Genomic DNA, 12,322 nt, shown 5'->3' with positions numbered 1-12,322 from the left:
TCTTCGATATAAAAAACCGGGTCCGCTTACCGTACCCTACCCTTTACTTTCAAGATATGATTGTAAAACTCCTAAAAATCAAATGATATGATCCTCACAAAACAATTTTATTTGGTGTTAATTAGAATATAAGATAATTTTACAAAATTATATCCAAAGTATATTACTATAATCCTTTGAGACAGGTACTTTTTCATTTAAATTGATAAACAAAACAAAAACAATTCCTAGGCCTAATACTTTTTATAAATCAATCATCAATTGAGTTAGAACTGTCTTTTTCTAAATCAATTTAAGTAATTTTTAAATTACTGAATAATATAAAATTTGTATGGATTGTCAAATATATAAATATCCTACATAGAATCATCCCAAATTAGCTTAAGATTAGCAGTCTTCATGCATAGCACTTGAGGGTTACTAACACTAATATCAACGGTGCACAATTTTCTTTTTCCCCAAATGATATTTGGAAACAAATAAATCGATACAAATCTCAAGATTGGGATTATGCTCTATTAATAGAACTCCATGGCAATATAGAAAAATACTGTGTTACGCCCTAATAGCGTTACTACTACGTCGGACAGCCTATATTCCTACAAAACTTCCACAAAAAATATAGTCTGGTTTAGGGCGATACCTTCAAGGTAGGATGTTCCAGAGATTTGATGTCAGCCATACCAAACATTAGGTATATCAAAATACTAATATTTACATGGAAGAACTTAAGAAATTTATAAAAATAGTTGCTTTTACACAATATTTTATGTTACATGTTTTAAAATTTCACACAGATGTTCACAATTCTCAGCTTTACAAATACAGTTCTCGTTCCACTTCACTTCTCTCTTTTACTTTCCACCCATTCTACATCCCTATTGGCCCGTCACACTGAAATAACACAAAGCAAATGTATAAGATCAGCTGGGCTGTACAGCTGTAGCTGACAAGAGTATTAGGATGAAGATCACTACGCGAAACTTGAAACGTCACTTTCAATACTGACTTACGTAGTACTATCGTGAGGTGACGTCACTGACATGATAAATCAATCAAAAGTTGTCATTTACGAGATGTAAACTATTATAATATATTACAAATTAAGATTTATAATTAATATAAATAACACCCAGAAAATGTATAGTCTAAAATATTTAAAAATTAAAATACTTGGAGTGAAGACTCACACCAAAGCTTGCGGACAAATCTAGTCAGCTGATGATCTACCCAACCCAGCAATAGTCAGCTGTGAGCTGACCAATAACAGCTGAGCATTTCTTGAAACATCGGAGATAGCTGATTGGTGAGGTTGATATGTCTGTCAAGCTAGGTATTGTGGAGAGTTTAGAAAGATAAGTAAACAAATTGTTTAGGGAATTCTTATAAAGATATGTAAACTTGAATTAACAAAAGATAACATTTAAAAATTATTACTTAATGTCATATTGCTATTGAAATTTTCTACATTCCGATCAACTTACTAGAATAAACGTATTTTTAAATCACTATCTAAGTAATTGTTTACATGTCTATACTCGGCAATTTGTGAATGCTAGTGAGTAACATCGTACTACTGTTCGGTGGTAAGTATACTCAATGAAATTATTCATATTTAAAATAAAGTTTCTACACCTTATTATAATGCGTTAGCATATAAATTTCTTTGTAGTCAGTTAATATTGTTGATTGATTCTATATGTGCGTTACATCTATGTATTTAACTCTAAGCATGCATTATATGACTAGAAAATATGTAGTTATTCCATCGGGATTTGTATAGTTTAGGAGCACCCAATGTTTTGCACTAATATTGTTCAGAACTTAATAGGGGTAGGGTTCGATAAGCGGACCCGGTTTTTTATATCGAAGAATGTAGTCTTCGGTACCTAATATTCGCATCACAAATCCTAGACTATCAATCGATATAAAAGTATCTATAGTCCTCAATAACAATCATATTTTTTAAATTAAATATGAATTTAATATTTACAGTGATCAAACAAATTATTATTACCAAAATTAGGAAAAATGAAGACGACCATACAAGATACAAGATACAAGATCGTTTATTTTCCATAAACCCTACAACTGGCAGTCGCCTGATTATCAGTCGATATTAACGTTTCTGTAGTGGCAGTCGCCTGAAAATCAGTCGATTTGACATCTGTTATAATCAATACACGAACTAAACTGCAATGATTCATATACCACTGGAATCAGAAATAGTTGCTGATTTGATCGATGTATTTTGTTTTGTTTTGTATGCCATGATTTAAGTATGACATATTGAAAACAAGAGTTGTTTGTAAACAGTCGGCCATTGTTGTTGTATTGTTACCCGGTCGCGTTATTCTTGTCCATCTAAAACGTAAGTTTATTACATGAAATAAGTGTTTTTATGTAATAAGTGTGTTTATTTATGCGTATAAATTCTCGTATATTGTGTTTTATCAGTTTATTTTGTCATGTTATGTCATATGTGAAAAAATATATTAGTGAGATTTTGTGTTCTAGGCTATGTGCAGTGTTGTGATAGTTTTAGTTAGCTTTAGGATCATTTTCATATGCGATGATCATGATATAAAGCTTCTTTATTTATTTTTATAGGCTTACTTTTGGGTAGGGTCCAATAAGCGGACCCGGTTTTTTATATCGAAATTGGCAAACGATATTACTTAATCATAACCATCGATATGATCAATCGATACTGATGAATTATTTTTAACAACTTAAATAATCTATATGAACAGCTGTAAACACTTTCAAATAATACAATTAAGGTAATATTTTAAATTTCATGTAACATTGTGTATTAAAATGGCCGTCAATCTTAGGAAGCTTCACGAAATTGCTTTAAAAGACGATAAAATATGTTTTTTATGGCTTCAGGATGTTGGGTTAGTACCTAAGAATCCATTATGTGATATTTGTGGAAAGGTAACAAATGTAACTGTCAGAGGAGCTAACATGGTCGTCTTCAGATGCAAAAAAAGAAGGTAATGGTGGACACAACTTTAGTAAAAACGTTTTCGTTCTGTTTCATTTAGTTAAAGTTATGAGTTTCCCTGATTTTGGTTATGTTCATTTATTATTTGTTATCATTAAATTCACATTTTAATTTAAACATATGATTGTTATTACTTTTATATCGATTGATAGTCTATGATTCGATATGCGAATATTAGGTATCGATGATTATATTCTTCGATATAAAAAAACCGGGTCCGCTTATTAGACCGTACCCTTACTTTTAATGTATTTTATGAATTTTTTGAGTAATAATTAAGGTTTTGATGAATTTTTGTAACACAGTCGTATCCATAGCAACGAATTTAGCCGTATTGTACTATCTTCAGATTAGAGTATTTCATAATTGTTTAAATTAAAAAAAGTGTAGTAAATTATACATTTTCTAAAACTATAAAAAATTTTCAACATTTTGGGTATTTTGGAAATATTTTTTTCCACACAATATGTCTTTTATAGGTGCACCCCCACCACTTTTACATACCTTTTTTATTTTTTGAAAACAAACTTAGTAAAAAAAAAGTGATAAATTTCTTATATTTTTGGGTTTTTATTTCCATGAATAAAAAGTAAATTTTCTTGTGAAAACAGTGATATATAATACAATATAGGTTTATAATCAAATTATATTAAAAAAAAAAATAAAAACCAATACTACTGCAAAACACCTCAAAATGGACTGCCACTTGAGGAAATTTCAACTGCCAGCTCGAGGGTTAAGTAATACAGTGATTACAATAGACATCGTCAGTTACATTTTGTTATTATCTACAAACAAGATTGTTCAATATTATAAATAAACATATAGATACACACAAAAATAAATAGCACATATAACACAGACATTATAAAATATTAAGTTTACATAAAATAAATTAACAGTTATTATCAAGTTTGTAAAATTGATCCTGCTAAAGCGTTCGTGTCACATGTCATGTACTCCTCAATATTATAAAATGGATTTTCTGACAACCAACCCTTGAGTAATAATTTAAATTTATTTAGTTCAAGATACCAACATTCCTTTGGCAGTTTATTAAAAAGTGCAATGTTCATGCAATAATGGCTGACCTGGGCTTTCTTGAGCCTTACAAATGGTAATTCTAGCTTATACTTAGATCTCGTATTATAATTGTGTATGTCCTGTCTTAGCTGGTAATTATCAATATTTTCCCTAACATTGACTAGAGCGGAGAAAATATACATGTTTATAACAGTCATTATTTTATATTCTTTAAAAATAGGACGACAGTGTTCTCTACTACCAGTATTTTTGATAACCCTTAGTGCCATTTTTTTCCATATCAAAACTCTCTGAACCCCACAGCTGTTCCCCCATAGATTTATACCATATGATAATATAGAATGAAAAAAAGCATAATATGACATAATTATAGTGACATATTTGCTCCTCTCACAGTTACAGTTGTTTCTTTCCCACAAATTTCACATAATGGGTTTTTCGGTAAGAGTCTAACATGTTGAAGCCACGAAAAACATGTCTTATCATCTTTCAAAGCAATGTCTTGTAGTTTTCTAAAATTGACTGCCATTTTTAATAATTAAAATTACTTATGTAAAATTGAAACATTACACCTACGTGTATTATTTTAAAGTGTTTACAGCTGTTGATATAGACTATTTAAGTTAATAATTCTAAATAATTAATCAGTATCGATTGATTATATCGATGGTTATGATTAAGTAATATCGTTTGCCAATTTTGATATAAAAACCGGGTCCGCTTATCGTACCCTACCCGTTGCATTCGATATGTTTCAATGTATCAATTAATACCTGTTTTGCTACTTTAGTATTATCCAGTAGCTACTATTTTGGTATTTATTTACATTAGCGTGACCATGGAAAATGGACTTTTTTTTCATGGGTCGGGCATTTATAGCCAAGTATTATTATCACAGGTACATATGAACTGGGGGGAAAGTATATTATTGTATTGTATTGATGCCTTTCGGACATTATTGCGTTAAGGAGCAGGGGCATTACGTGATCTGGGATTTGACTTTTGCGAGCTTGAGTTAATTTTTTTTCTAAAAGAGCAAGCAGTGCGCAGCGGGCAGGCATCGTTGACAGGATTAACGTATTAGTCAGACTCGTCTTTACGAATTGCTTCCACGTGAGATACCGAACATCCAACACAAAGGTGTGCCATTACCACTACTGAACTAGGAGGTTAAGAATAGACGTGGAGGAACAACGGTAGTTCAAAATTGCGTCCCTTCTTTATTTGACCAAGTAATACCAAATTGTCAAATATGGATAGTGTTGCCAGAGGTACGATAATTATTGTAAAGGTACGATAATTTCATTGATTTTATGCGCCGGTAAGATACACGATGGGTAGTTATTATCGTACCATGAAAGATTTTTTACAAATTTATACAACAAGTAACAAACCAAAAGTTAATTATAACATAATTTATTACACGAACATAACATACTTTTTTATTAAATGTGTTTGGTACGACTATTTTATATGAAAGTACGATAATTTCTCGTTGTTGGTATGATAATCGATTTTTAAAATCTGGCTATACTGAGTTTGAGCAGACGTGGAGTTATAGGAAACTGTCAAAAACAGAGTTTTCAGAGGATTTAAAAAAATCGTAGCTCCTTTGATTTTCGTTGCCGACGAATTTTTTCTTCAATATTGTTTTCAGGAAAAAAAAAATGAACATACCTTTCCATGGTCACGTTAATGTAAATTGATACCACTATTTTTGTAACATCGAACAGACTTTATTTTACTTACTGTGAAAATTAAATGTCAATATGATTATCGGTTCTTGTTTTCCGTCTGGAGCGATGTCGGTGAGAAGTAGGCCACTCTGACCCTATCTACTTCTTGTTATTACGCAATATAAATAGGTTTAGATTATGTTATCATAAATACGTCACTAGTTGGCTAGTACCAAATTATAAGATAACCTCACGTGATCTGAGCTTAACTTTTTGGATACTACCTCAAGGGATGTTTTTCTTTTATCACGTGCTGGGTGGAAGGTACCCCTAAAGCCCGCACTGATGACCAGGGGCATTTCCAATCAGTACTGGTAGGCAGAAGATAAGAACTTTTTGTCATAGTGACATGTAGATTTTCCGAAGGTCCCCGGTAAGAAAAACCCTTCTAAAAATAGTGGCCTCCAGATAATACTAAATTTTTTTAATTTTGTGGCCTTTCGAGTGATACAACTCAAAACATTATAAAATATACATATGAAAATTTTTGAATGAAACTAAAAATTTTCTAACACATATTAAATATTTATATTGTATTTTATTTTTTACCAGAAACAGTATGTATTATATTCTTCAGTAAATTGCCAAAAAACAAAACACAAATTATGAAAATCACAAATTATTGAGCAATTGTAATTGTTTTGTCATAAAGTTTGTAAACATATCAAAATCAGCCCAGCAATTTAAGGAGGTAACATAGCAAAATAACTATGGTAGTTGAAGGGTTAAATATGTAACATATTCGAAAAAAGTTCAAGCCCTGGATGAACAACTGTTCAGTTGTCCATCCATTATAGTATGAGTATATTAACTACATAGATTTAAGATATATTACAGAAAATAACTAAGATTTTTTTAAATGAAATAATTCTAAATAATAATAACCTTAAAGTTTATTATATTAAATTTTTATAAGCTCTCTGAAGAATGGTTTTTATAGGAGGTTTCATAGTGTACGCTAAAGCATATTGGAGAGTTTTATTGAATTAACTGGCCAAAAAGCAAAAAATGTTTACAAAAATATTAAAATAAATAATGCAATTATAAAAGGTCCAAAAAATATGTACTGAATTTAATCATATTTTTCTTAAGATTGTTGATGAATTGAGTTAAAAAAAATAAACAACAAAATTTATCTACCTTGGCTTTAATATGTTTTTATTACATTATCAGGTACATTTAATGTTTGTAGATCCAGTAAGAAAAATTATGAGCCATTAGCTTAAATGTTGTTAATAGCTTAAATAAAAAACAACAAATCACGTAATATTGCCCACAAATGGTTCAACAGTCATAGAATAAATTATAGGAAATACAATCTTATTCTAGTGATATGGGGGAAATAAATCAGAGTGTCTCACAAGGGTAATTTTTAGGGGCAATTTCATTCCTAATTTATATCATGACCTATGTAATGGCAATTTTCATGATAAAATAACATGATTGATTACACAGCTTTGTGTTATAAATTTTTAGATGAGAAAACATTGCATATCTAATGAATTATGATGTTATGGCAATACAGTAGTAGTTTACCAATAACAACTTGCTGAAAAATCAAATATATTATTTAACTTTAGCCAGTTTTACAAGTCAGTATTTAATGAATCCTGGTATTTTAAAAATTCATCCAGTATTTTACACAATATCATGCTCTATAGTACAATACTATTTACAAGAACAAAACACAGTGATGATCTTAGTACATTCTTGTTGCACAAATCTTTCAAAAAGAACAGGTTAAGAACATCATTAAATTTGATTTCAAATCAGTTATGTTACTTCCAAGTGCACTGCTTGTCTATGTATTCACCAAGGTACTTAGGACTAATATTATCTGTTTCTTTTACATATGAGTACACAAAACATAATTTATTAGAATTATTACAGAGATAATTTATACTTCTATGCTGCTACCTAAATTTTCTGATTTAAATACGTTTAATTTCATATAAAGTGACCAAAAAACTGTGTTCCTACTTTTTCTGTATTCAGAGAAATTCTGTTCTTAAAAGGCTATAAATTTTTCATAAAAGAAATGTTCTAAATTCAAAATTGCTTGCATAACTTTAAAAGGTGCTTCATTATCACATGAATAGAATAGAGAATAAACAACATTTTATTTTAAATTCCCCAATGCCACTGGCTGTATTTGACTATTGTGGTTATGTTTATGTAACTTAAGATATAATTGATCTAAGTTTTATAACTGACTTTGCTATATTCATATAAAGCTGTAATAAAACTTTGCCAATGATCTTTATTTATGGCAATAAAAAATGTTGATTGATTGTTGATATACTAATTGTTAAATTTTATATATTAATTTTTAAATTTTATATATTGATTATTAAGTTTTATATTTGTTGTTGATTTTTATATTTGTTGTAGAATTTTATACCTATTGTTGATTTCTATATTTGTTGGGGACTTTTGTTAAATTGTGCACATTTGGTTACAATCTTGTTGCTTTTAACAATTGTTAATGCTTGTTCTAACTATTTTTAATGCAGCCTGCTTAAAGAAACAAAAAATACTAGAAATACTGTCTCAAACCACTAAGCTTATACAATGTTGCTGTAAATGCTACTGTTGGACCTCTGTATGATTTTTATTTTATTTAGTGTTTAGTTAATAGTACATTGTTACATGTACATTTGACTTAGCCATCTGGTGGCAAATAGACATTGTCACTACTTGCATAAGTCTACGGCAATAAACATAATTTGAATTTGAATTACTCCCTGTTGGGGCTAGGTGTTGAATATGTAAGTATTAATTATTTGATCCCTATACACTGCAGAACTTATGGACCGCATAGAAGCTTTGCTGAGATTTTTGAGGTTGGCCGTCAGTTTTATAATGTGATATCAGAGTCATAATTTTTCTGTTGAGGAATTGGAAAACTATAATTGTCTTCAGCCTCTGCGTCTAAGAAGAGATTCTGCTTATCTTACCAGTTACTCTACTTAAGTTATTTATTGGCTGTCAGTCATGTTCTGAATTGCTTGTGATAATCAATTTCAGGGTTTCTTCTGGAACGAGGTCAGTAAACCTCTTCAGCTGTTGATTCAATTCAGAACCACTCTCTACAGCTATAATAGTAGACAACCCCCCTCCCCCGCAGCTCAGTTTTCTTGTTTCAGCAACCAGATTTCTTCTGATCTCTGTTTTTTTCTCAGATAGCCTCTACATCATAAGGCCCCCTATTATTTGCAGGGTGTGGGTGAAGTATGGTCATTCATATACATTAAAGTCATTTATTCATGGAACGTTAAAATGCGTGTTGATTAAGTAAAAGAGTTATCAGATCAGTGGTATAACTAGGATTTGGCTTGGGGGAAGGGGGGTAAGAGGTGCGATGAATCCGATCAAAGAGCACACAACACTGTGGAGGCGGAGTACATAATCAGAATAAATCTAAATAAATAACACTCAGCCAATTAGATAGGCCTAATTCAAAGTAAAGTATTTAACTGCTGTATTTAAAACAAGTTGCATTAACGTTACATGTACGGTATATTTTTAAAGTTTTTTGAGACTTTTGAGAGTGGGGGTTCTATTTCCCCCATTCCTCCCCTTAGTTACACCACTGGTTCAGATAAACGTGTAAAAAAAGTGGTTGATAAATAATATGTTTCAATTTTATTTTCTTCGATTGTCAGACTTTTTTTAAAAAAAAGAGAATTCCTACAGAAAATCATAAAATTCCAATTTTTGTTCTAACTCACTTTGAAGAACTTGTAAGGGAAATATTTTCACAAACATTTGTTTAACGGAATATATTTCCACCAAGAAATGTAAATCAAGTCAGTAGAGCATTCAAATAAATGTGTTTCAATTTTACAGTTTAATTTTTTTCTATTGCCAAGCAGTTTTTTTTAAAGAGAGAATTCCTACATAAAATTATAAAATTCAAATTTTAGTTTTAACTCACTTTGAAGAACTTGTAAGAGAAATATTTTCACAAACATTTGTTTAACAAAATATATTTCCACCAAGAAACGTAAATCAAGTCAGTAGAGCATTCAAGCGGATGAAAATATCAGTGCCGCCAATATGCAGTCGGGGTGATTGTTTAAAACAATGTTATCTCTCAAATAAAAGCAAAACCCATAAAACGGTTTGTCTCGTTCACTTTAATGTGTTTGCGATTAATGGAGCGGTAAGTGGAGCCAATAGGTGCAGTGAAGTACAAGACTTTAGTGGAGCGAGTACGAGTACATGCACTGGTTAGTCATTGATTGCAACACAGATGGGAGTGTACTTCGCAACTCATGGGGCCAGACACTGTCAGTGTGGCTTTGGCCTTCAACCAGTCTGGATATTAGGCATAGGTGGGTCCCTCTACCAGCATTACTGTTTTAATTTTTTGTTGCACAATTTATATAAAAAATAATAAATACAATTTTTGAGTAGTAGTAGACCTTTTGGGGAGTACATATTTATTGTTTGTGTTGTAATTTGTTGAAAGGTAAAACCATTTTTATTTAAGTTCTCACTATCTACTAAGCATTTTGTTATTTTTTTAGTTTATCAGAATTAATAGATCAAAGGGAGTTTGTATTCTTTGTTATTATTGTAATTAACTGATATTGAATTTTTTATTCTTTGTTAGCCATTTAGATGCTCATTAAAATTACACAAATTATCATCATAGGTTACAGTATTTTGAAAATAATATTTACAGTAGTTTTTTTAATATACAATTAAACTAATTTATTTGTGAGTAAATAATAAAGCATTTTATGCTTGTGTTACTAAATCAGTAATATATTACTGTTATATTACCGTATTTTCTCTTCTTTTCTATGGGTGGTAAATTTTAATTTCACACTATTGTGACATTGTTGTTTTCTATTTGCTCTTACCAGTAATAAAGTAACCATTATAAATAATCATCTAACACGGAGAACACATATTTGTTATATAATTGTAGAATTGTATAGAGTTATTTATTTAATTAGAGAATACTGATTTACTGCTAAACAAAAGTACATTAAAACTGTATTCTTTTCTTATTTTCAATCAGATACACGTCCGTTTTTGTGTTTTACTAGATATAAAATTTAGTAGAATACAAGATTACAATTTTTGTGCACAATTACTAACATGAATAATAAATTACACCAATAAAAGTAAACATTGTGGTTTTTTTATTAAATTAGAAATTCAAACAGTTTAAAATATTTGCTTATACTCATATGATATTTATTTTATATTTGGAATCCTCTTCTAATAATCCTGATCTAAAGACAATGCAGTAGTTGGTCCACATTAACACTTTTGCTACAGGAACTATCATGTTGAAATGTTCACAAATATATAAACCTTCAGTGTATGTATGTGCCAGCTGTTTTCCATTATTCACAGCTTGTTCTTGGTAAAAAAGACCAACAATCTATATCTTCAATAACATCTTATGGCACTTAGTTTGTTTTATCAGCTTGCAAATTTTGTTTCATTACATAGGATATCAGACACAATTGTGGGATACTCGATTCGTAGTTTATCGGTCTGAAGGTAACTTGCTTGCTTTATACAGCAGTCTGTGTAACCAGCCGGATTGTTGCTTATACAGTCCCTCTGATAATGTAACATGTTAAATAAGACACCAAATCAATTTCATTACTGTAATGATAGATAAGTTAACCACTTCAGACCTCCAATAAATAGATTTCTTACCAAATTGTTTTATAGAAAATGTTACCGTTCTCCCTTGAACAACCCATTTTTTATTTCTAGAGTGAGTTATTAAATTTTGATGGTTTTAATTATTAAAATATATTTAAACAAAGAAGTTTTTGTATTGCTCCTTTAATTAGTTTTCACAGTTTGTTAATTTATTCATTCAAAGCTACGTTTAGAATATTTAGTATTTTTTAACGTTTATTGATTTCTTTACATTTGTATCTGCCTGTTTCACTAACAATGTTTATTGGATTTATGCAATATATTGAAGAAGTGCATTTGAATTATGTCTTACTTTTGTATACTGAAATTAATTATTTATTGTTTGTGTTTAATTTTTAATTAGTAGGTTTTGATAGTTTATTATTACAGTAGTTGTTTTCTGTTCATTTTATAGTTTGACTTGGTGTTTCCTGACAAAATTACTGTTTTGAAGTTCACAGTGATTTTACAATATCAAAATGATAACTAATGTATATATTTATTAACTATTATTATTTTATTGTATTACTCTTTGAGGAAATTAAACGAAAGTCCAGATTAAGATATTGTTGGGTTTTCTAATGCATTTTTGCATGAAGTTAAGTATTTTTAAATAGAATTTGTATGCATACAAGTCACATGCCATAACCTTTTGATAATATATAAATTGAGACATTTTAATAACACTTGCTTGAGCTCTTTTTAAAAAATTGACCTTTTTTAGAAAATGTCATGATGTTTTGTAGGTAAAAATCCAATTTTGTAATTTTACAAATTAAAAAATTGAGAAAATATAAAACTAACAGTTTTACTTAGAAATATTTTTAAAAATTGACATGGAGAATTTCATCGAAATCTA

The 12,322-nt window shown here is 29.8% G+C and overlaps 1 protein-coding gene across 9 annotated transcripts in view; it reads left to right on the top strand.

Moving 5' to 3' along the window:
• Window positions 1-1,302: 1,302 nt before the first annotated feature.
• The window catches only part of LOC124359014 (leukocyte elastase inhibitor-like), a 78,085-nt gene continuing 67,065 nt past the window's right edge, over window positions 1,303-12,322 (top strand). For 8 of the 9 annotated variants that reach the window (XM_046811349.1, XM_046811352.1, XM_046811350.1 and 5 more), the window contains exon 1: window positions 9,978-10,127. In XM_046811349.1, coding sequence (XP_046667305.1) covers window positions 10,046-10,127 — 82 coding nt within the window. In that variant the 5' untranslated portion in view covers window positions 9,978-10,045. Of the gene's footprint in view, window positions 1,587-9,977; window positions 10,128-12,322 lie in introns of those variants that run through there. The other variant, XM_046811351.1, reaches the window with a different exon arrangement.

This window comes from Homalodisca vitripennis, chromosome 4 (assembly GCF_021130785.1).
Source record: "Homalodisca vitripennis isolate AUS2020 chromosome 4, UT_GWSS_2.1, whole genome shotgun sequence".
In the NCBI taxonomy this organism is placed as follows: Eukaryota; Metazoa; Arthropoda; class Insecta; order Hemiptera; family Cicadellidae; genus Homalodisca; species Homalodisca vitripennis.
This window is presented reverse-complemented; position numbering and strand designations above follow the sequence as displayed.